The sequence below is a fragment of the Oncorhynchus mykiss genome, chromosome 19, assembly GCF_057628025.1.
Source record: "Oncorhynchus mykiss isolate SJ-2025 chromosome 19, ASM5762802v1, whole genome shotgun sequence".
Classification (NCBI taxonomy): domain Eukaryota; kingdom Metazoa; phylum Chordata; class Actinopteri; order Salmoniformes; family Salmonidae; genus Oncorhynchus; species Oncorhynchus mykiss.
Window position 1 is genome coordinate 62,130,920 of NC_143040.1, and position 21,324 is coordinate 62,152,243.

A 21,324-nucleotide genomic window follows, 5' to 3' on the forward strand; every position below is an offset into this window, starting at 1 on the left:
TGACATGGGACAGCAGCGGTGTCTGTTTGAGGATAAGGTGTGTGTGTGTGTGTGTGTGTGTGTAGGTGCATCACCTGGTACACGGCTAGTGATGGTTCTTACAGTCTGACCTGGTAATAGAAGCTGTTTTGTTTGTTGTACAAAACTCACTAAAGTTTTGATTATTTCCTTGTGTGTCTCCTCTCCCAGGTGAACTTTGTGGTGTGTCAGCTGTTTGCCCTGTTGACAGCCTTCTGGTTTCGTCTGTATCTCCACCCCAGTAAGACCAGTCCCTTCATCAGACATGTGGTGGCCACGCTACTGGGCTTCTACCTGGCTCTCTTCTGCTTCGGCTGGTGAGTGCTGTTACTGTCACATCTTTTCACCTCTCTTCCTGAAATTCTTTCTCTTGTCCCTGGTTCCCTCCATCTCTCCCTTCCTCAGCCCTTCCTGCTTCTCTCACTCTTCCCTCTCTCTCCGTCACGCCTTTCTTCCCCTGTGTCTCTGAGCCTCCCCCTCACCCCTGTTGTCCGTCTGTCTCTCCCTCCTTCCACTCATCCCTCCTGCCTCTGTCGCCCTCCCTCCATCCTTTACGGGCCAAGGCAAACTGGTCGATGCAGAGGCAATTGATATCCAATTAGGAAGCCTTTGGGCCTGTTGTAAACAACCTGCTGTCCCTTGGCAGTGTGCCCCTTAGCATTTTCCTGTACACACCGAGAGAGAACCCTAAGTGTGTGTGAAACACTAACTGCGTCATTCCACCATGGCAGCGGCTCTGTGCATGTTGGATCATGTGCATGTTGGATCATGTGCATGTTGGATCATGTGCATGTTGGATCATGTGCATGTTGGATCATGTGCTGCCACCATCGGTACATCATATTGATGGTAAGGTGATACTGTTGTGGTCAGATCAAATTTTGTGTTGCTTTTAGTGTAATTAATGTCTTGTTAGTCATCTGTGAAACACACCTTCACGGCTTTAGAATGTAGAGGACAGTAGTACCATAAACTGCATTCATTCATATCACTTTAGTTTGACAATCACTGACAAGCCATTCCTTTTTGGTTTTATATATATTTCTATATTTTTTCAATAAACAAAAACATACTTTGACAAAAACAACAGACAACTTTTACATTTCAACAAACATGAATGACATCCCACCTGCTCAGACCCACATGTTCCCACGGTATCCACACCCAATGTTGTTTCCAATGCTTGTTAGACTCTTCCCCCATATGACTTCACATTGTGGTGTTTCTGTCTGTAGCCAGATTTATTCCAATATTTCAATAATAAAGTATTAGAGTTTTCCATTCTCTTAACATTGGAGTGTCATTTGACCTCTAGTATTGAAGTAATAGCTTCTTCAATATAAGTGACGAAAATAAATAATATTGTCCATGCCCATTGGGTATCTCACTGCACCCTCGTATGCCATGTCTTGAAATATGCAGATAGACGGATTAGAAGTAAACATACATTGTAAAACGTCTGACAGACGGCATTCTAACTCTGCCCATAGCTTCCGGACTTTCTAGCACTCCCAGAAGGCATGAACCGACTTACTTTTACTCCTTCTCTTCCCACAGTCCTGCTACCACTCAATTCTGTCTGACATATTGACTCTGAATGACGCACGCACACTAACTCCATTCCTCTGCTGTACTTCAGACTGTGAGGACACACAACGCCCTAGGGGACTTACCAAGTCCATCATACTGCTGTGTACTGTAGATATACAGTCCCAGTCAAAAGTTTGGACACACCTAGTCAGTCTAGGGTTTTTCTTTATTTTTACTCTTTTCTACATTTTAGAATAATAGTGAAGACTCAACTATGAAATAACACATTAACCCAGACTACTGTACGTGAACGAATGATCTCCCCATGTGTAGTTCCCACCATGAAGCATGGAGGTGTGATGGTGAGAGGAATACTTTGTGGGTGACACTGATTTATTTACAATTCAAGGCACACTTAACCAGCATGGCTACCACCGCATACTGTTGAAAAAGCATTCCAGGTGAAGCTAGTTGAGAGAATGTCAAGAGTGGTGGCTACTTTGAAGAATCTGAACTGTAAAATATATTTTGATTTAACACTTTCTTTTGGTCACTACATGATTCTGTATGTGTTGTTTCATAGTTTTGATGTCTTCACTATTAGTATACAATGTACTTTAATGAGTAGGTGTCAACTTTTGACTGGTACTGTATTTGGATTGTTGTCACCGTCATACTACTGTGTACTATAGAGAAACTCAGCAAAAAAATAAATAAACTGTTTATTTTCAGCAAACTTAAGGTATAAATATTTGTATGAACATAATATTCAACATCTGAGACATAAACTGAACCAGCTGCATTAAGTACTGCAGTGCATATCCTCCTCATGGACTGCACCAGATTTGCCAGTTCTTGCTGTGGCATGTCACCCCACTCTTCCACCAAGGCACCTACCTGCAAGTTCCCAAACATTTCTGGGTTGCATGGCCCTAGCCCTCACCCTCTGATCCAACAGGTCCCAGATATGCTCAACAGGATTGAGATCCAGGCTCTTTGCTGGGCATGGCAGAACACTGACATTCCTGTCTTGCAGGAAATCACGCACAGAACGAGCAGTATGGCTGGTGGCATTGTCATGTCAGTATGAGCCTACAGGAAGGGTACCACATGAGATAGGAGGAGGATGTCTTCTATGTAACTCACAGCGTTGAGATTGCCTGCAATGACAACAAGCTCTGTCCGATGATGCTGTGACACACTGCCCCAGACCTTGACGTACCCTCCACCTTCAAATCGATCCCTCTCCAGAGTACAGGCCTTGGTGTTATGCCCATTCCTTCGACGATAAACGCAAATCCAACCATCTCCCCTGGTGAGACTAAACCGTGACTCGTCAGTGAAGAGCACTTTTTGCCAGTCCTGTCTGGTCCTGTGACGGTGGGTTTGTGCCCATAGGCGATGTTATTGCTGGTGAGAGAACCTGCCTTACAACAGGCCTACAATACAGTGGGCATCTTTCTTTTGGTGTTTTTCAGAGTCGGTAGAAAGGCCTCTTTAGTGTCCTAACTTTTCATAACTGTGACCTTAATTGCCTACCGTCTGTACGCTGTTAGTGTCTTAACGACCGTTCCACAGGTGCATGTTCATTAATTGTTTATGGGTCATTGAACCAGCATGGGATACAGTGTTTCTTTGAAAGACAGGGTATTGAAAAAGGGGCGTTTCTTCTTTTGCTGAGTGTATTTGAATATTTGTCCACCGTCATGCTGCTGTGGATTAGTGATGCGCCGATATGACATTGTTGTCCGATACCGATATTTTCCTTGCCAAAATAAACTATACCGATAACTGTTAACTGTACTAGAATGCTTAAAAGTTAAGTAGTTAACACACACATGAACGCAGTTGTTTAAGGCACTGCATCTCAGTTCAAGAGGCGACATTACAGTCCCTGGTTCGAATCCAGGCTGTACCACATCTGGCCGTGATTGGGAGTCCCATAGGGCTGCGCACAATTGGCTCAGCGTTGTCCGAGTTTGGCCGGGGTAGGCCGTCATTGTAAAGAAGATTTTGTTCTTAACTGACTTGCCTAGTTAAATTAAAGTTACACACAGACCAGAAATATTTGTTTGGGGCATTCACATATGTCCCCATTACCAGGAAAACTTCATCAAAACCTATTTCTTTCACTTACTTGCTGTGCTGTTTCGTTGTTCAGTTTCATTCTCAACCATTATTTCTTCACACATGTCAAGCAGTGAAGTTTCAGCTCCGTCTTTCCGTAACCTCTCTTCGTCGGTGCGAACTGTCACTGTGTCCGTTTCCATCTTATCCAGCTGTGAATGTAACATTTCACGTAAACCCTGTCTCTTGTCTGCATAGAAGTCGCGGTCCTTGTACATAGCATGGAAGTAGCGGTCCTTGTACCTAGCATCGAGCATGGAAGTAGCGGTCCTTGTACCTAGCATCGAGCATGGAAGTAGCGGTCCTTGTACCTAGCATTGAGCATGGAAGTAGCGGTCCTTGTACCTAGCATCGAGCATGGAAGTAGCGGTCCTTGTACCTAGCATCGAGCATGGAAGTAGTGGTCCTTGTACATAGCATGGAAGTAGCGGTCCTTGTACCTAGCATCGAGCATGGAAGTAGCGGTCCTTGTACCTAGCATTGAGCATGGAAGTAGCGGTCCTTGTACCTAGCATTGAGCATGGAAGTAGCGGTCCTTGTACCTAGCATCGAGCATGGAAGTAGCGGTCCTTGTACCTAGCATCGAGCATGGAAGTAGCGGTCCTTGTACATAGCATGGAAGTAGCGGTCCTTGTACATAGCATGGAAGTAGCGGTCCTTGTACCTAGCATCGAGCATGGAAGTAGCGGTCCTTGTACCTAGCATCGAGCATGGAAGTAGCGGTCCTTGTACCTAGCATCGAGCATGGAAGTAGCGGTCCTTGTACCTAGCATCGAGCATGGAAGTAGCAGTCCTTGTACCTAGCATCGAGCATGGAAGTAGCGGTCCTTGTACCTAGCATCGAGCATGGAAGTAGCGGTCCTTGTACCTAGCATCGAGCATGGAAGTAGCGGTCCTTGTACCTAGCATTGAGCATGGAAGTAGCGGTCCTTGTACCTAGCATCGAGCATGGAAGTAGCGGTCCTTGTACCTAGCATCGAGCATGGTGGCGACACCGTAAAGAGAATGCAACCTACTCTCTTTGTTGAGCAGGCGTTTTAATGCCATGACAGAGGGTATCATGTCTGCTGCAGGCGCAGTTGATGAGCTTATTTCTCCAGTCAGTTGTTTGAATGGAGCTAGCTAGTGTGTTCATGTTCTCAAATGCCATTGAAATGGCAGCAGCGGTATGACAACCAGCACATTCATGAACATGCAATACGACTTCAGTATGAAATCCTTGTTGACCCATTGTGCTGTCAGACTCGTGGGGCTGGTATCGCTGGTCCAAATATCAGCCGTGAAGCTAATAACAGTAACATAGTGTTTAAATTTTTTTTTTTTTTTTTTTAGCAGTGACACTATTACTGTGTAACTCCAGTAGGGCAACATCCTGAAAAATAGCGCACTTGATAGTATGCACTGGTGCTCGACCAGTTGGCGAAAGCCAACATCACCCATGGCAGAGAATGGTTGATTGTCAAGGGCAATGAATTCCATTATCTTGGCGCCTTTGAGTTGTCTCGCTGAAAATGTCTTAATCTTTCAAATGACTGCTTGACTTGTTGACTGCTCGATCCACACAGCAGACATTGTGGGCTAGTTTAGGAATGCTCTGTTGGATGTGTAGCGTTACATTTCGCATGGCGTCATTACGTCATCTCCCTACGTTGTATAAAGGTACGCATGTCAGCTTTGACATTGGTTTTGCATATCGGTGTTAAACTAGACATTGGGTCGATGTTGGCATTTTTAGCTAATATCGGCCGGTTCCGATATGCTTACCGCTATATCGTGCATCCCTACTGTAGATATTTGTCCATCACATTATACCCTCTTTTTTCCCCCCCCCATGTCTTTCTGGAGAGTTGGAGTTGCTTCGGTCAAGTACATCTCCAGTGTTGCAGAAGGGACTGATAGCTGTAGGCTAGTTGGAGCCTAGAGGCAGAAACAAAGTAGACGTGTCTTTGAGTACAGCATTGTTTCACTTGGTTATCTGCCCTCAGATCATCCACCAGTCTGTAGATAGAGGGGAGAAAAAGGGCCTTTTGGAATCCTGTCCTCCAGAACACACCTCCTAGCTGTGTGCTTATCATGCGTTCATCATGGGGCTGTATCAGACATCAGTGTTCTTTATCCCGAGTTGGACTTTATCAAGATTCAGCCCTTAGGGCCTTCCTTTGTCCTGCACCACTCCTGGCTGACATGTTGACAGAATACCAGAGAAGCCAACACTATCATATGAACAGGCCTGTGTATTATAGTGATAACCACCACAGGAGGTCTAAATCTACTCCATCTTTCTTTGGGACTACCAGCCCTCTTAAATGCCCATGTGACCTGACCATCCATACTACAGTGTGTATATATGGTAGTTGCTGCTATCCATTGGCAGTACACCTTGGATAAATTGACAGTTCCCATGATAGTTTCGGAGGTGCCCCCTGCAGTTGTGTTGGTAACACACTAACACATTGTGTCATCTCACCTTTGGGAACGTGTTGGTTCATCACGCCCTTGAAAGTGGAGAGGAGGAGAGGCGGTGGTGAATGTTAGGTTCTGATCCCTTGTCGTTTCTTTTTCTCAACAGGTACGCCTTACATTTCCTTGTCCAGAGTGGCCTGACCTACAGTATCATGATGTTCGCTGGGCTGGAGCACATGCACAAGTGAGTCATGTTTCTATTCAATGTGAAATAAACTGCTCATTCACTGGCAGCAAACTGTAGTAACAAGTCCAAGATTGTCTGAACAAGTCTCCAGTGAACACGTGATGCCAACACATGACGTTGTGGCTTTGCATAAAGCATTGCTTTCAGAAAACAAATCAATAACACTCTATACTGACGTAGTCCGTCTTGTCACAAGGCTGATGAATTGAACTGCAGTGGAAGGTTATTGGTCTTTTTAGAGTGGTGTTCCAGGATGTTTACCCAGCAACAGGAAGGACTTTGCCTTGTGCCCAGCTGTTGCAATTCATCTTTAACATAGGATTTTTGATTAAGTGTAATTTCAATATATATGAGGGAGGAGAATGGCCTTGGTTCACCATGATTGTTTTAGTTCAGGTTGCAGAGCGTTGTTCTGTGGGCGCTGAAGAGCCTAGACTCCTGATGGTGATGGCACTACCCCTCAGGCGCCCATCTGTGTCCCTCCCTCCCTCCCTCCCTCCCTCCCTCCCTCCCTCCCTCCCTCCCTCCCTCCCTCCCTCCCTCCCTCCCTCCAAACAGTCTGAGCCATTCAGCCAGCTATCACCCCCCCCCCCAGCCATCTTCTGTGGTTATTTTTACTGAAGGGCAAGGCTGTGAGGTCAGGTTTGAAGGTTTAAAAAAATACCCCAGCTCCAATATCCATCACGATGACCACAACAGTGCAATAGAGGGTCCTAATCGTAATATGCTCAGTAATTATCCACTCCGTAATTGTGCACTCGGTAACCGTCCACTTTAATCGTATTCAGAGGTGACATTTCAAAACAAACGAAGCCCTCAATTTAACAGCAACTGAGGTGTTTTTCATGGAAACATTTGCTTCCTTTTTAATTTCCTGGTGTTCCAGGTCAGTGTTGCTGTGAGGTTCTAGGAAGCTGAGGAATGTGGCGGTCATCCAAGCTGAGCTGAGATTGATTGGACCACACCTCAAAGCAGGGCCTGGTTGTGAAGTTCAGCCTCAGCGTTTGCCTTACTCAACCTTTTTGTGGAGTTGGTTGAGCTTTAACTTGGTCACGTGGGTGCTGAGCTTGCAGATGCTTTTGTCTATTAGAACCCACAAACCTTTTGAATAGACTTAGCCCGTCATTACCAGAACAGGTCTTTTTAGAGGTCCGTGAACAGCTTTCCGTATGTGTACAGTTTCATGTATCACTACTGCTTGATTACTATGGCTGAGGTCACACACAAATCAACTGAGACAAGCTCTACATTTTCAGCTTGAAGTCTGCCGTCCTTAGAGTGAAAGTGGTTATGGGTAGTAAATGGCTCAGTGGAGACCACCTATGTGAATTCAATTAAAAGGATTTTTCTCAAAAATTAACAGCTTGCCGGAGAACATTTTTAGCTGAGACGGGGGGGGTTGTTGAGGGACATTGTGGCCCCGTCCGACAATACCCTGGGATAGGGCCAACCAGGCAGGATATAACCCCACCCACTTGGCAAAAGCACAGCTCCCACACCACCAGAGGGATATCAAGAGTACATGGCCAACTTACTACCCTGAGACAAGGCTGAGTATAGCCTATGAAGATCTCCCCCACCACACAAGCCTGAGGGGAAGCATGACCGGGCAGGAAGATGAATGAAGGGGCGGCAGGTAGCCTAGTGGTTAGAGTGTAGGGGCGGCAGGTAGCCTAGTGGTTAGAGTGTAGGGGCGGCAGGTAGCCTAGTGGTTAGAGTGTAGGGGCGGCAGGTAGCCTAGTGGTTAGAGTGTAGGGGCGGCAGGTAGCCTAGTGGTTAGAGTGTAGAGCCAGTAACCGAAAGGTTGCGAGATCGAATCCCCGCGCTGACAAGGTAGTTAACCCACTGTTCCCCTGTAGGCCGTCATTGTAAATAAGAATTTGTTCTTAACTGACTTGCCTAGTTAAATAAATAAAAAATCCATAAATAAATAGAGAACGTCAGTGACTCAACCCACTCAAGTCGAGTAAAGGGAATGAAGCCTGGCAAGACGTGATGCACCCTTGTTAGGGCTGGCATTTCTCTATCTTTCTCATCAACATCTTAAGTGTTTGCTTCAGGGCTGAGAGGAGTGGTAACGCAAAGTCTGCTTGACTAAAAGAGATGGGCAAAATTAGAAGTAGCTAAAGATGGGAGGAGAGGAGACTGAGTTCAGGAGGATAGACAAGGTTACAGTTTTTCTAATAAAGTATGTAGAGAGAATAAACTGCATATCAAATATCAAATCTCTCTCCTACTTTATCTCCTTCTCAATCGCTCTCCTCAGTCATCCCTCCCTCCATCTCTCTCTGCTTACTCATCCCTTCCTCCTTCATATCGGTCTCCCTCCACGTCCATCCTGCTGCCTTTGTCCAGACACCTCACCAGGCAGATTATAATGGAATTTCCTGGGAGGCATTAAACCCAGTGGAGGCTGGTGCTAGAAACGCTAGCAAGGCCCACGGGAGCAAATCCATCTCCTGTAGACTTCAAATGGAGCAGAACAAACATGCATATACAACAGTCCCCAATCCCCTGACTGCACTTCATCTGAAAACCACCTTGTTAGTGGAGTAGCCTAGCTCCTCAATGTGCAAAGTACAACACTATTTTCAACTATTGTCATATACATATAGTTATGGCCATTGTTTAACAAGCATTTCACTACACCCGCAATAACTTCTGCTAAGTATGTGACCAATGAAATTTGATAGAAGTGCCATGGTGTCAATGACTGTTTTGGTGAAGGAAGAAGTCAACTGCATGTGGGTATTGTGATTCACACACAGACTCTGTTTAGTTCTAGGCTACACACATTGACTTGTCATTCAGTTGCTGTTGCGATAGCAGAGCTATTTTCTCCTGGGTAATGTTCAACTTGTCTGTTCATTCACATGTTGAATGTGTCTGGAGAAAGGTTGGAATGTTCTAGAGATGTTGTCCTCCGCTCTCTCTGCCTGCAGTGCAAATAGTACCACCTGCTTGATGGATGAGAAGACCTAATTTCTATCCACAACACAGTTGAGAAATTCTGGACTAGCGCAGTTAGCAGTCAGTCAGTTATAACACACTGACTTGTGGAAGGGGAGGTGGCATACCGTTTGTATGAATGTACTTTGCATTTATTTTTAGCTGAGGATTGACATGTATTTAATGAATCCCAAAAACTGTTTTGCTGATAATGCTTTGTCTATAACTCGAAACGTTGTATATGCAGAAAGTCTGGCGCGCTACTGATTCCAACCTCCATTCAGATAACAGACTTTGAAATGGAGAACCTGACAATAGAGGGAGTATAAGCGATCGAGAGGGCGAGGTGACAAAGCGAGTGAAGGACACAGTGATAAAGAGTGCCCACATGAAAGGCTGTGTTATTCATACCATGTTGCTATTGAAGCCTGAACCACCATCCCTTTGTGTGGCAAGGCCTGTGAAAGAAAGGACATAACCAACCTACCTGCTGCCTGGCAGGCAACAGAAAAAGGCACATTTTCCCACACATGGGTATATTATGCACTCTGCAGCAAATTGCCCTGATTTCTGTCCTATTATATTAGGGTAATTGGAGGGGTTATGAGGCGTGATTAATCGTGGGTCGGGGCATCGGGAGGCGGCGGAGGTCCAGGCAAGGTATCGCACTGCTCGGGAATGCTAAGTGCTTTGGGCCGAGGCTCGCTGCCAGCTCATTGGCTGGAAACACGAGCAACGGGTTGGCTTTTTGTTCCCCGCCGGTTGAAATGGCACTGATAAAACCGTCACCTCCGAGACATGTCTGCCCTGTGACTGAGTGGACAGTTGGCTGCTTCTGCAGTTGGATGCGTCGCATGACAACTTGACTATGACTCTGGTCTTGCAAATGTTCCTCAGGAGAGCAACACAAACAGGGGTAATGGGAGTGGTCCCATTGCAGATGGGTGGAGTTTTTGTATTCTGTGATGATCGTTTGAAGTACATAGGCCAAGACGTAGGCTAATACAGTAAATGCTAAATAAGCCCAATAGTCTTTAGAAACTCCCATCTTGGAGCTGCTGGAATGAAGTAAGCCCATTGATTTGTTCCTCTCGCTCTCCGGGCCGTGGGCCACTTCAATCTGGCCTGGTGATGTTTAATGCTGCGCTGGGCTGGCACGGAGCCTTGCATTCCCCCTTGGACCTGAAACTTAACAATAAACTTGAATGATAATATGATAACACTGACCATTTCTACACCAAACCTGAACACGCAATGGTATCTGCCATTAGCCTAACCATAAATGGACTAAACCTGAGCACAGCACTGATGATGCAGTGACAGTTCCCATGACATAACCTTAACACTATCCCAAATCTGACCACAAAACACCAATCTTTAATACCCCACCTGTCCATACAACCTTACACCAAATAACAAACAATATACCTCAACACAAACTCTAACTCCACTGTCGATGGTTAAAAGGTCCCACTCAGGCTAGCTGTCAGTATGATTGAGTTGTGACGTGGGGAGGGGTCACACCGTCCTCAGCTGACACATCCAATCAGTCACTGTCTCCGGTACCTGGTCCTATGTGTCAGTGTCGGACGATTCAGACCAGAGTTTTGTATTTAAGAACCAACTTTTTTATTTTGTATTTTTTTCATCCAGGATGCGTTTCCGTATGGTGTACAAATGTACATACTTGTGTGTGTGCTCTGGTCTGCGTGTTTGTTCGTGTCATTCAGGGTCATTTTAGTTGGTATAGTTTTATATATATGTGTGTGTGTGTGTGTGTGAGGAGTGTCAAGCATCAAATATTGTTTACGCTCTCATGCAGAGAGATGCATACATAGAGTAGCACGTGGTCACAGATGTGGCATAGTGGTCACAGATGTGGCATAGGGGTCACAGATGTGGCGTAGGGGTCACAGATGTGGCATAGGGGTCACAGATATGTGGGCAGATGTTGGCAGCCTGACAGATGAGAGCTTGTGATTCTCACTCAAACTCATTAATGCCACTGTGTGCTTATGTGAGTGTGTAGTCAGAATTCCTGTATTTATTCACCTCTAGTGCTTTTCATTATCTTGCTGCTTGTCTTTTGCAGCTTATCTGGGCCTCCCAGGGGGTTAAGTCATCAAGTTGCCCCGTCTGAGGCCGTCCCTCAGTGGGGAGGCAGTCTACTTTAGACCCACGCTTCAGTTACTGCAAATTACACCAGGAAGAGAGTCCCGTATGGGCCTTCTGTAAATACACTGTCTGTTAACACATTCTTATTTACAATGATGGTCTAGGAACAGTGGGTTAACTGCCGCTCTAACCACTAGGCTACATGTTGCTCATTTCCTGTTTGTTAGTGTAATACTGCTGCTACTGTGTCAGTAATATAACATCCCATGAATTATAAATGTAGGGCTACTGAAAATAGAAATTGACAAATAGGATTTATAGTTTTGTCAGAACAGAAAATGGTTGGAAAGGACAGTAAAGGATGCTTCATGGTGATATCAGTTGCAGGTGTTAGTCATGTCTGCCGGTCTTTGAGGGCTTATTTAGGGAGTGACGGTAGAATGCCTTTAATGTCTTCTGGGGGTGTTTCCGACTGACTGCCTTTTGATATTAAGGGAGCTCGGAGGATTCAGACTTCTGTGAGGACAATGGTAGTATCCTCAACTTCTCACTCTCCCATGCAAGGAAATACAATAGTGTCCACTGTTCAGACCAGGCTGCCTGCCACCCTCTCACCAGGCTGCCCTGCCACCCTCTCACCAGGCTGCCCTGCCACCCTCTCACCAGGCTGCCATGCCACCCTCTCACCAGGCTGCCATGCCAAGTGAGGGCACACAGCGCTGAGATGCCCATTGTGCCCACTGCCTGTTCTTGCCACTCCCCCTCTTATAATACCAATAACCATGAGCCTTGCTTGGAATCTCAATATAATGCTAACCTTTGGGGTAGACGCACGCACACACACACACACACACACACACACACACACACACACACACACACACACACACACACACACACACACACACACACACGTAGCTGTTTGCTGTCCTGTGGGATTAACACTGGCATTTGTTTCTATTTCTCAGCAAATGTTTGTAACCCCTTTCAGCTCATTGTTTCCATTTGGTTGATCTGAAACATTGTGATAAATAAATAAAAAGTTCCTCTAATGTCTACATTACATACTTGGCATGGAAGCACTGCGTTTGACTTGGCATAGCTGGTTGATTTAAACCAGTCCTGATTTATTGCTTATCTCAAGTACAATGGCAGTCTGGTTTTCATAAGGGAGAAGCAAAAGGCGTAATGCTCGCTCAACATTTTAAAAACTCATTGTAATATTTAAGCAAAGTTAAAAAGCTTGATGTTTTGGCAAACATTGCCCTTCATCATGAAATGCATTCAATTCATATAGACACGTAGGCTTGATCCTATTCCATAGCACCATGGCCATGTAACCATGGATGCCACCATGGCCATGTAACCATGGATGGCACCATGGCCATGTAACCATGGATGGCACCATGGCCATGTAACCATGGATGACCATCTTACTGAATCTAAGATGCAAACAAACCACCAGCGTTCTTCCTCATCTCCAACAAAGACTAGTTGATTTGCCTGACTGCCTTTCTGATGTCCATGATCCCTTCCGTTGAGGAGAACAAGATGGATGCTACAGCTAGCCGAGTCTTTATGTCTGTTGAGGAGAACAAGATGGACGCTACAGCTAGCTGAGTCTTTATGATGTCCAAGATCCCTTCCGTTGAGGAGAACAAGATGGACGCTACAGCTAGCTGAGTCTTTAGGATGTCCAAGATCCCTTCCATTGAGGAGAACAAGATGGACGCTACAGCTAGCTGAGTCTTTATGATGTCCAAGATCCCTTCCGTTGAGGAGAACAAGATGGATGATGCAGCTAGCTGAATCAGCGTTTGCTTTGTACCAGCTCTCAGTACTCACTCACTCCACATACAGTGGCAAGAAAAGGTATGCGAACCCTTTGGAAATACCTCGATTTCCGCATCAATTGGTCATAAAATTTGATCTGATCTTCATCTTGGTCACAACAATACAGTTTTCTTAAACTAACACACACACTTATACGCTTTCATGTCTATTGAACACAATGTGTAAACATTTACAGTGCAGGAGAGCCCTTGGATTTAATAACTGGTTGACCTGCCTTTGGCAGCAATAACCTCAACCAAACGTTTTCTGCAGTTGCGGATCAGACCTGCACAGAATGTTTAAATTATGTATTCAATATAGACAAAAATACAATTTGTGTGTTATTAGTTTAAGCACACTGTGTTTGTCTATTGTTGTGACTTAGATGAAGATCAAATTTGATCTGATGACTAATTCATGCAGAAATCCAGGTAATTCCAAAGGATTCACATACTTTTTTGTGTGTGTGTCCCAATGGATGTGTTCAACGTGATAGATGGCTAGTGTGGATAATTTAAAAAATGACCAGTGACTACCGGACTCTGTTCTGATGTAAATCTGCACTAACATACTACTGTCACAAACCGGCTCAAAGTGCGTAACAAAAAAGGAGACAACGTGGAGATAAATAAATATATTTTGTTATTCCTTAACTAAGTGTGTGTGTGTGTGTGTGTGTGTGTGTGTGTGTGTAAGTAAGTGGTTACGTGCATAAATGTGATGAGGGGTGTTGAAAGGTGCCAATGCAAACAAGCACAAATTCCACAAGCTCTTGCTGCGGGCAATTCGCTGATCCACCTCTACGCAGACGACACCATTCTGTATACTTCTGGCCCTTCCTTGGACACTGTGCTATCTAACCTCCAAACGAGCTTCAATGCCATACAACACTCCCTCCGTGGCCTCCAACTGCTCTTAAACGCTAGTAAAACCAAATGCATGCTTTTCAACCGTTCGCTGCCTGCACCCGCACGCCCGACTAGCATCACCACCCTGGATGGTTCCGACCTAGAATATGTGGACATCTATAAGTACCTAGGTGTCTGGCTAGACTGTAAACTCTCCTTCCAGACTCATCAAACATCTCCCATCTAAAATCAAATCTAGAGTCGGCTTTCTATTTCGCAACAAAGCCTCCTTCACTCACGCCGCCAAACTTACCCTAGTAAAACTGACTATCCTACCGATCCTCGACTTTGGCGATGTCATCTACAAAATAGCTTCCAATACTCAGCAAACTGGATGCAGTTTATCACAGTGCCATCCGTTTTGTTACTAAAGCACCTTATACCACCCACCACTGCGACCTATATGCTCTAGTTGGCTAGTCCTCGCTACATATTCGTCGCCAGACCCACTGGCTCCAGGTCATCTACAAGTCCATGCTAGGTAAAGCTCCGCGATATCTCAGTTCACTGGTCACGATGGCAACACCCACCCGTAGCACTCGCTCCAGCAGGTGTATCTCACTGATCATCCCTAAAGCCAACACCTCATTTGGCTGCCTTCCAGTTCTCTGCTGCCTGTGAATGGAACGAATTGCAAAAATCGCTGAAGTTGGAGACTTATCTCCCTCACCAACTTTAAACATTTGCTATCTGAGCAGCTAACCGATCGCTGCAGCTGTACATAGTCCATCGGGAAATAGCCCACCCAATTTACCTACCTCATCCCCATACGGTTTTTATTTATTTACTTTTCTGCTCTTTTGCACACCAGTATCTCTACCTGCACATGACCATCTGATCATTTATCACTCCAGTGTTAATCTGCTAAATTGTAATTATTCGTCTACCTCCTCATTCCTTTTACACACAATGTATATAGACTCTTTTTTTTCTTTCTACTGTGTTATTGACTTGTTTATTGTTTACTCCATGTGTAACTCTGTGTTGTTGTCTGTTCACACTGCTATGCTTCATCTTGGCCAGGTCGCAGTTGTAAATGAGAACTTGTTCTCAACTAGCCTACCTGGTTAAATAAAGGTGTTCTCAACTAGCCTACCTGGTTAAATAAAGGTGTTCTCAACTAGCCTACCTGGTTAAATAAAGGTGAAATAAAAAATAATAATAAAACAACCGAAATCTGTGTCTGCATGGAGAGAGTCTCCTCAATGAAACGGGAAGAGGTGCATTTATCCTGGGACACACCCGGTGTGTCCCATTTCGCTGACGATCCTCCCGGCTCCGCCCACCAACATCCTATTAAGGAAAACAAGAGCAAAGAGAGAATTCGTCAGACAGAGTGGGAGGGTCGTCACACTACCTAGTATGAAATAATATATTGGGAATATATGCTAGTATAGACATTGGAAAGTGACTGACCTTGTCTCTCCTCTCTCTCTCTACAGGTTGTGCTTCATTGTGGCTCTGGGCTACCTCAGTTTCTGCCAGGTCACCCGGGTTTACGTGTTCGACTATGGCATGTACTCTGCAGACTTCACCGGGTAACGTCTGGGTGTTGTGTTGACTATCAATGACATTCATTTGCATGTATGAATCAATCAGGGAGAAGAGAGCGGAGAATTCCAGCAGACATGGCAGTCCTCGAGAATTGGAGTTGAATGCCCCTGCACTTTGACTATCCAAATATTGTTAGTACCACATTAACCAGCTGTGGAGTAAATATGTCCAGCAACTACAATGCACTTAACTGTAATGTACATTGGGCTGCATTGATCAAGACTTCAGTTCCACCTCCTCCAGGGTTGCTGGTGAACCAGACTACCAAACACGTGTGCTAGGGCAGGGGGTGGCCAGTTGCTAAGCAACCCCAGTAGGAGAGCCACAGCATCACAAGTGTAGACCTCCCTCTTTGATTATCGTCAAGTCATACCTAATAGGCTCTTTTGTATTTTCTCCCTGGGTTAGACGGTCAGGGCACAATCTATTCCATGCAATATAGTAACCTGCTACCTACTTTAACCTGCTACCTACTTTAACCTGCTACATCCTGCTACCTACTTTAACCTGCTACCTACTTTAACCTGCTACAACCTGCCACCTACTTTAACCTGCTACCTACTTTAACCTGCTACAACCTGCTACCTACTTTAACCTGCTACATCCTGCTACCTACTTTAACCTGCTACAACCTGCCACCTACTTTAACCTGCTACAACCTGCTACCTACTTTAACCTGCTACAACCCTCTACCTACTTTAACCTGTTACATCCTGCTACCTACTTTAACCTGCTACAACCTGCTACCTACTTTAACCTGCTACAACCCTCTACCTACTTTAACCTGCTACAACCTGCTACCTACTTTAACCTGCTACAATCCGCTACCTACTTTAACCTGCTACCTACTTTAACCTGGGGTGTTGTATCATTTTGAACAACTGATTTTCTGTGCAACCTACAGCTAATGAATACTCCCATTTTTTAATAAGGATAGTCATTAAGATTTCAACCCACAGTTCTCCTGTCATATGGTATTACGTACCTGACACTGTCCTGTTGTCTTCAGTGCGTATAGAAACCGACTTAACAGATGTTGCTGATAGCAGCAGGAAGAAGGTCGTCCGTTACCAGGATATGGTTATGTGTGTTCGCTACGGTCGTACTCCCAGTGCTTTCACTGAATGATGGTCAATTAAGCAATAAGGCCCGGGGGGGTGTGGTATATGGTCGACACCACAGCTAAGGGCTGTTCTTATGCACAACGCAACGTGGAGTGCCTGGATAATTCCCTTAGCTGTTGTATATTGGCCATATACCACAACCCCCAGTGGTACCTTAATGCTATTATAAACCGGTTACCAACGTAATTAGAGCAATAAAAATGTTTTGTCAAACCTGTGGTATACTGATATAACACGGCTGTCAGCCAATCAGCTTTCAGGGCTCGAACCACCCAGTTTGTAATGAATAATATATCCCTGATGGAGATGGGATGTTAATATATTATGTCATGAGAAGAAGTTGGCTACAGTGTAGGTGAGCAGAAGCAGTCAGGGATGATGTGATTGGTTACTCTCCTCTCTTCTCCTGTGTTCTCTCCTATAGGCCAATGATGGTCATCACTCAGAAGATCACCAGCCTTGCATTTGAGATACATGACGGTGAGACGTGTGTGTGTGTGTGTGTGTGTGTGTGTTTGTCTCTCTACAGCTAAGGAACTCTGTCATCATGGTGATGGAACATGTCATTGATAAGGTTGTCATGACAGTTGCCTGGGAGGTGAAAACAGCAACACAGAGGGAGACAATAACAGTGGTTTTATGAACTGCTCTCAATTTCCTGTTTTCCAGCCAGCTGAAGCTACAACCAGCATGGGAAGTCAGGAACTCTACCACGTTCTATGCATAGTGAGAGAGAGAGATCTGCGGTCCCCTTTTTAACAAAAACAGAAACACGACAGAGGGGATATGAACATCAAATTGTATTATTGGTTTCAGCTGCTAGGCCTTTTTCGTAGGCAAGTTTCCATATGTATTTTAGGCGGGGTTTCTGTATAAGCACTTAGACATCTGCTGATGTAAAGGGCTTTATAAATACATTTGATTGTGTTTGGCACCTTGCAGACAATATATAGTCCCCCTTTATATCCTGTTCATCTGGTTTTATTCCTTTTGAATTGAAAAACAAGCAACATATACCATTTCAACTAGTGGTCTCAATAAATACCTCTGTGGACAGATTGCATAATACAGTAATTGGTGCTCCAGTGCTTGTATGGTGAGGAAGTTTGACAGTGGAGTCAGTTGAGGGGGCAGGGGTGGCATTGTAAACACGTGTATGTAACGAGAACGGTTCTTTTCCTCTGCCTTTTCCTTTCCTCTACACCAAATCATCCATAATGTCAGATACTGTGTCAAATCAAATCCCTATTTATTCCTCACATACACAGTTTATAGCAGGTATAAACGGTGCAGCGAAATGCTTACTTGTAAGCTCCCTCAGCAGTGCAGTACAACGTGTGTGTGTGTGTGTGTGTGTGTGTGTGTGTGTGTGTGTGTGTGTGGTGAATTGGGATTACATAGCTGTTGTCCTTTTGAAGTTTTGTAAAGTAGACCGCCAGTGTTACTGTCCAGAAGCAGTCAAAAGGCCACGGTAACTAATTAAGGGATTAGTTGGGATGTCACATTACGAGCTGCATGTTCTTCTGTAGAGGGAAACATGTCATATATTATGTGACCAAAGTGTAATCACTGGGAAAAAGTGTACACCCAAGTAAAATGGAAAGATGAGTAACATTTAAAATGATGAAATTAGACAGTGCCCATTTTCCCATTCATTTGGGATTGGCCAGATCTACTCAACATATGTTGTGTGAAGTCATCTCCACATTTGACCTCTTTTGAGGTCTGAAACGGCTGTTATATTTTGGAGAGAAATATATCCCTTTAATGTTTGCTGGAAGTCCCATGCTGCCCCACAGATGGAAAACAGTGTTTAATTAGCATGGTAATGAGATTATGTAATACGCCCCTCCTTCTCCCTGTCCTCCGCTGACTCCGGGCGTCATTATCACTGGGTCGGTCACCCACAACCCCTGACCCTGCCTATCACCAAAGGAATGGCCTTTGACCTCTGTTTTGACTGGCCATTAGGCCACACAGCCCCTGGGGCCACTGGGAAAGTGTCAGTTATTGCTGTTGAATAGTATGTTTGTCCCGGTCTGCAGCATTCATATGAAAAGGAAGAGTTTGTCTGCTTTTCTGTGTCTCATGAAGTGCACAACGTACTGGAAGCATAGCCTGTTATGGTGTAACCTCATTATACAATGACATGTTGACTGAACTGTAGGCTCTCACTTCTAGAGCCGACTGACATGGAAGAGGATAGCTGCTGAGACTAGACCTAGTTGTCAACTGCGGTGTAGGCCTGTGTGACAGTGTCCTAGTGTGTGCTCGTACAGGCCTTAATGGTTGCGTGTGTGTTTTTGGTGTGTGCAGCTGTGTGGTCGGCATGATTTACTGTGCCTGTGTGTTCGTTGCATTGGAGGTTGATAAGGAGTTGAATCTGGTTATCAGCTGAATGACAGTCTGGTAAACAGAGTATTACGCCCGTCTCTTCCTCTGCAGGCAGCTCTGACTGAGGTAGATGGCGTCAACTCAATATTAGGATGGTGTTTTTTGTTCGGCACATTTTTCTTAGAATTTAAATGCACACACTTCTTACTTACTCTGGATATCTGTGTGCATTCATGACAGTCCCAGGTTATTGCATAATGTATTAGGAGTTGAATGTATTTAGGGGGGGTGGGGATGTCTTGTATATAGTCATGTGACCAGACTCTGTGTTCCCATAGGTTTGGCGAGGAAGGAGGAGCAGCTGACCCCCAGTCAAAGATGCCTAGCTGTAAGGTATGTGACCCAGGTATGTTTTTATTCTCCCAGCTGGACTAGACAGTTCTACTGCCATACTAAAGGTATTACTGTGGGAAAGTGGTCACTGGGAAAGCCTCCATGGTAGCCGCTAGCTAGTACTCATATCACGTGTATAGTTTCTGTTGTTAATTTCTTGTTCCTCTCTTTTCTTGGTTCTCTCTCAATCTCCTTCTCCTTCCCTGTCTTTCTTTCCCTCTCTTTCCCATTGTGTCAAACATGTATATATTTTGTTCTACTGCGACTTGATAATGATATGAACACAAAGACTGTGTAGGTACCCTGTAAAATGTAGGCCCCAACTGGACAATTGCTTCTAAAGAGGACGAGAGGATGGAAATGATTGCCTCTGGAGGAATCTTATTCCATTTTCTTCCCATTAAATTACGGAGAACAGAATGTTCCTGGTATCAACAACAATTAGAACGATTTATTATGACTTAACCACCCCAGCGCTCCTCTGTCTGTGAAAGTGGCTGTGAAGGAGTTTGTATCCTGCTCCAAAGGGTTACCAGCGGTTGCATGGCAACCGCACGTATATCAAGTGTCATGTGACCAGGGTAGTCAGGAAGAAGCTGGCAGTGACCAAGGAGTGGAGCGCCAACCTACCTTGTGAAAGGAATTTAATTGAACTTTGTGAGATTTTTTTTCTTTGTTGTTGACTTGCCACAGTTACAAATATGTTTGTTATATTGTAGTCTGCTGATATACCTATAACAGCTCAACTACAATTGAACCTAGCCAACCCCTTGGCCAAAGGAAAGAAATGTGACATTAGCTGCTCATTGTGACTTAGCTGCTCACTTTGAGAGAAACTCCAGGGCAGCGAGAAATTAGCAATCGGTGTGTTCTCCTGACCTTGCAGTACCTCCACCACCATACTCAACAGATTGCACTTGGCAGGGAAAGACTGCACTCCCTCCCTCCAAAGTGCCACACAGATGTAAATGCTGCCAGTGTAACAAAGCCTCTATACAAATCGGCTCCTCACAAGCCTCCATTCCAGACATTTTCGTTAACTTTTTTTGCATCTGCCTGAATTCACAACTATTTGTATATGAGTATATGAGTATATACTAGGTACTATTAGTTCATTTTGGTATACTGTAAACGAATGGTATCCTATCAGTTGAGTGTGCTAGCGCTTCACTTGTCTACTGGAAGTTGATGCTGTTGCTATGCAACTTCTTGCTAGCTTGTTATCATAACAAATTACTAGTAGTTTGACATCCAGGAATTGTTGGCATACTGACTAGATCCATACTATGACCAACAAGCATACTACATACTTAAATTACGTCACAAGTAGTACATTTAGTATGGAATACAGCTCAGGTCTCTACTCTTGTTGCTCTACTTGGGTGGCCATTCAGTATTTTTATTTAACCTTTTATGTAACTAGGCAAGTAAGTTAAGAACAAATTATTGTAAAGCCCCCCCCTGGCCAAACCCTCCCCTAACCCGGACGACACTGGGCCAATCGTGCGCCGCTCTCTGGGACTCCTGATCACGGCCAGTTGTGATACAGCCCGGGATCAAACCCTGGTCCGTAGTGATGCCTCTAGCGCTGCGATGCAGTGCCTCAGACTGCTGCGCCACTCGGGTAGCCCAAAATTACTAGTAGAATTAGTGTGGCAATGCTAGCATGCTACAACAAAAGTGCTGACTCATGGGCTACGTGTTCCTAATCTAGGGTCAAGGCTGTGTAGGGGTAATGTAGCCCTACTTACTGTGCTAACAGGCACATGGATAGGAATGAGACGAGGGT

General features: G+C 44.8%; 1 protein-coding gene across 4 annotated transcripts in view; it reads left to right on the forward strand.

The window, feature by feature from the left end:
- The window catches only part of LOC110498114 (membrane-bound glycerophospholipid O-acyltransferase 2), an 80,882-nt gene that overhangs the window by 44,400 nt on the left and 15,158 nt on the right, over positions 1-21,324 (forward strand). Inside the window, exons 2-6 of one of the 4 annotated variants that reach the window (XM_021574706.3) lie at positions 190-335; positions 6,245-6,322; positions 15,573-15,668; positions 17,233-17,288; positions 19,481-19,535. In XM_021574706.3, coding sequence (XP_021430381.1) covers positions 190-335; positions 6,245-6,322; positions 15,573-15,668; positions 17,233-17,288; positions 19,481-19,535 — 431 coding nt within the window. Of the gene's footprint in view, positions 1-189; positions 336-6,244; positions 6,323-15,572; positions 15,816-17,232; positions 17,289-19,480; positions 19,549-21,324 lie in introns of all 4 variants that reach the window. The other 3 variants (XM_036955082.2, XM_090211479.1, XM_090211480.1) reach the window with 3 other exon arrangements.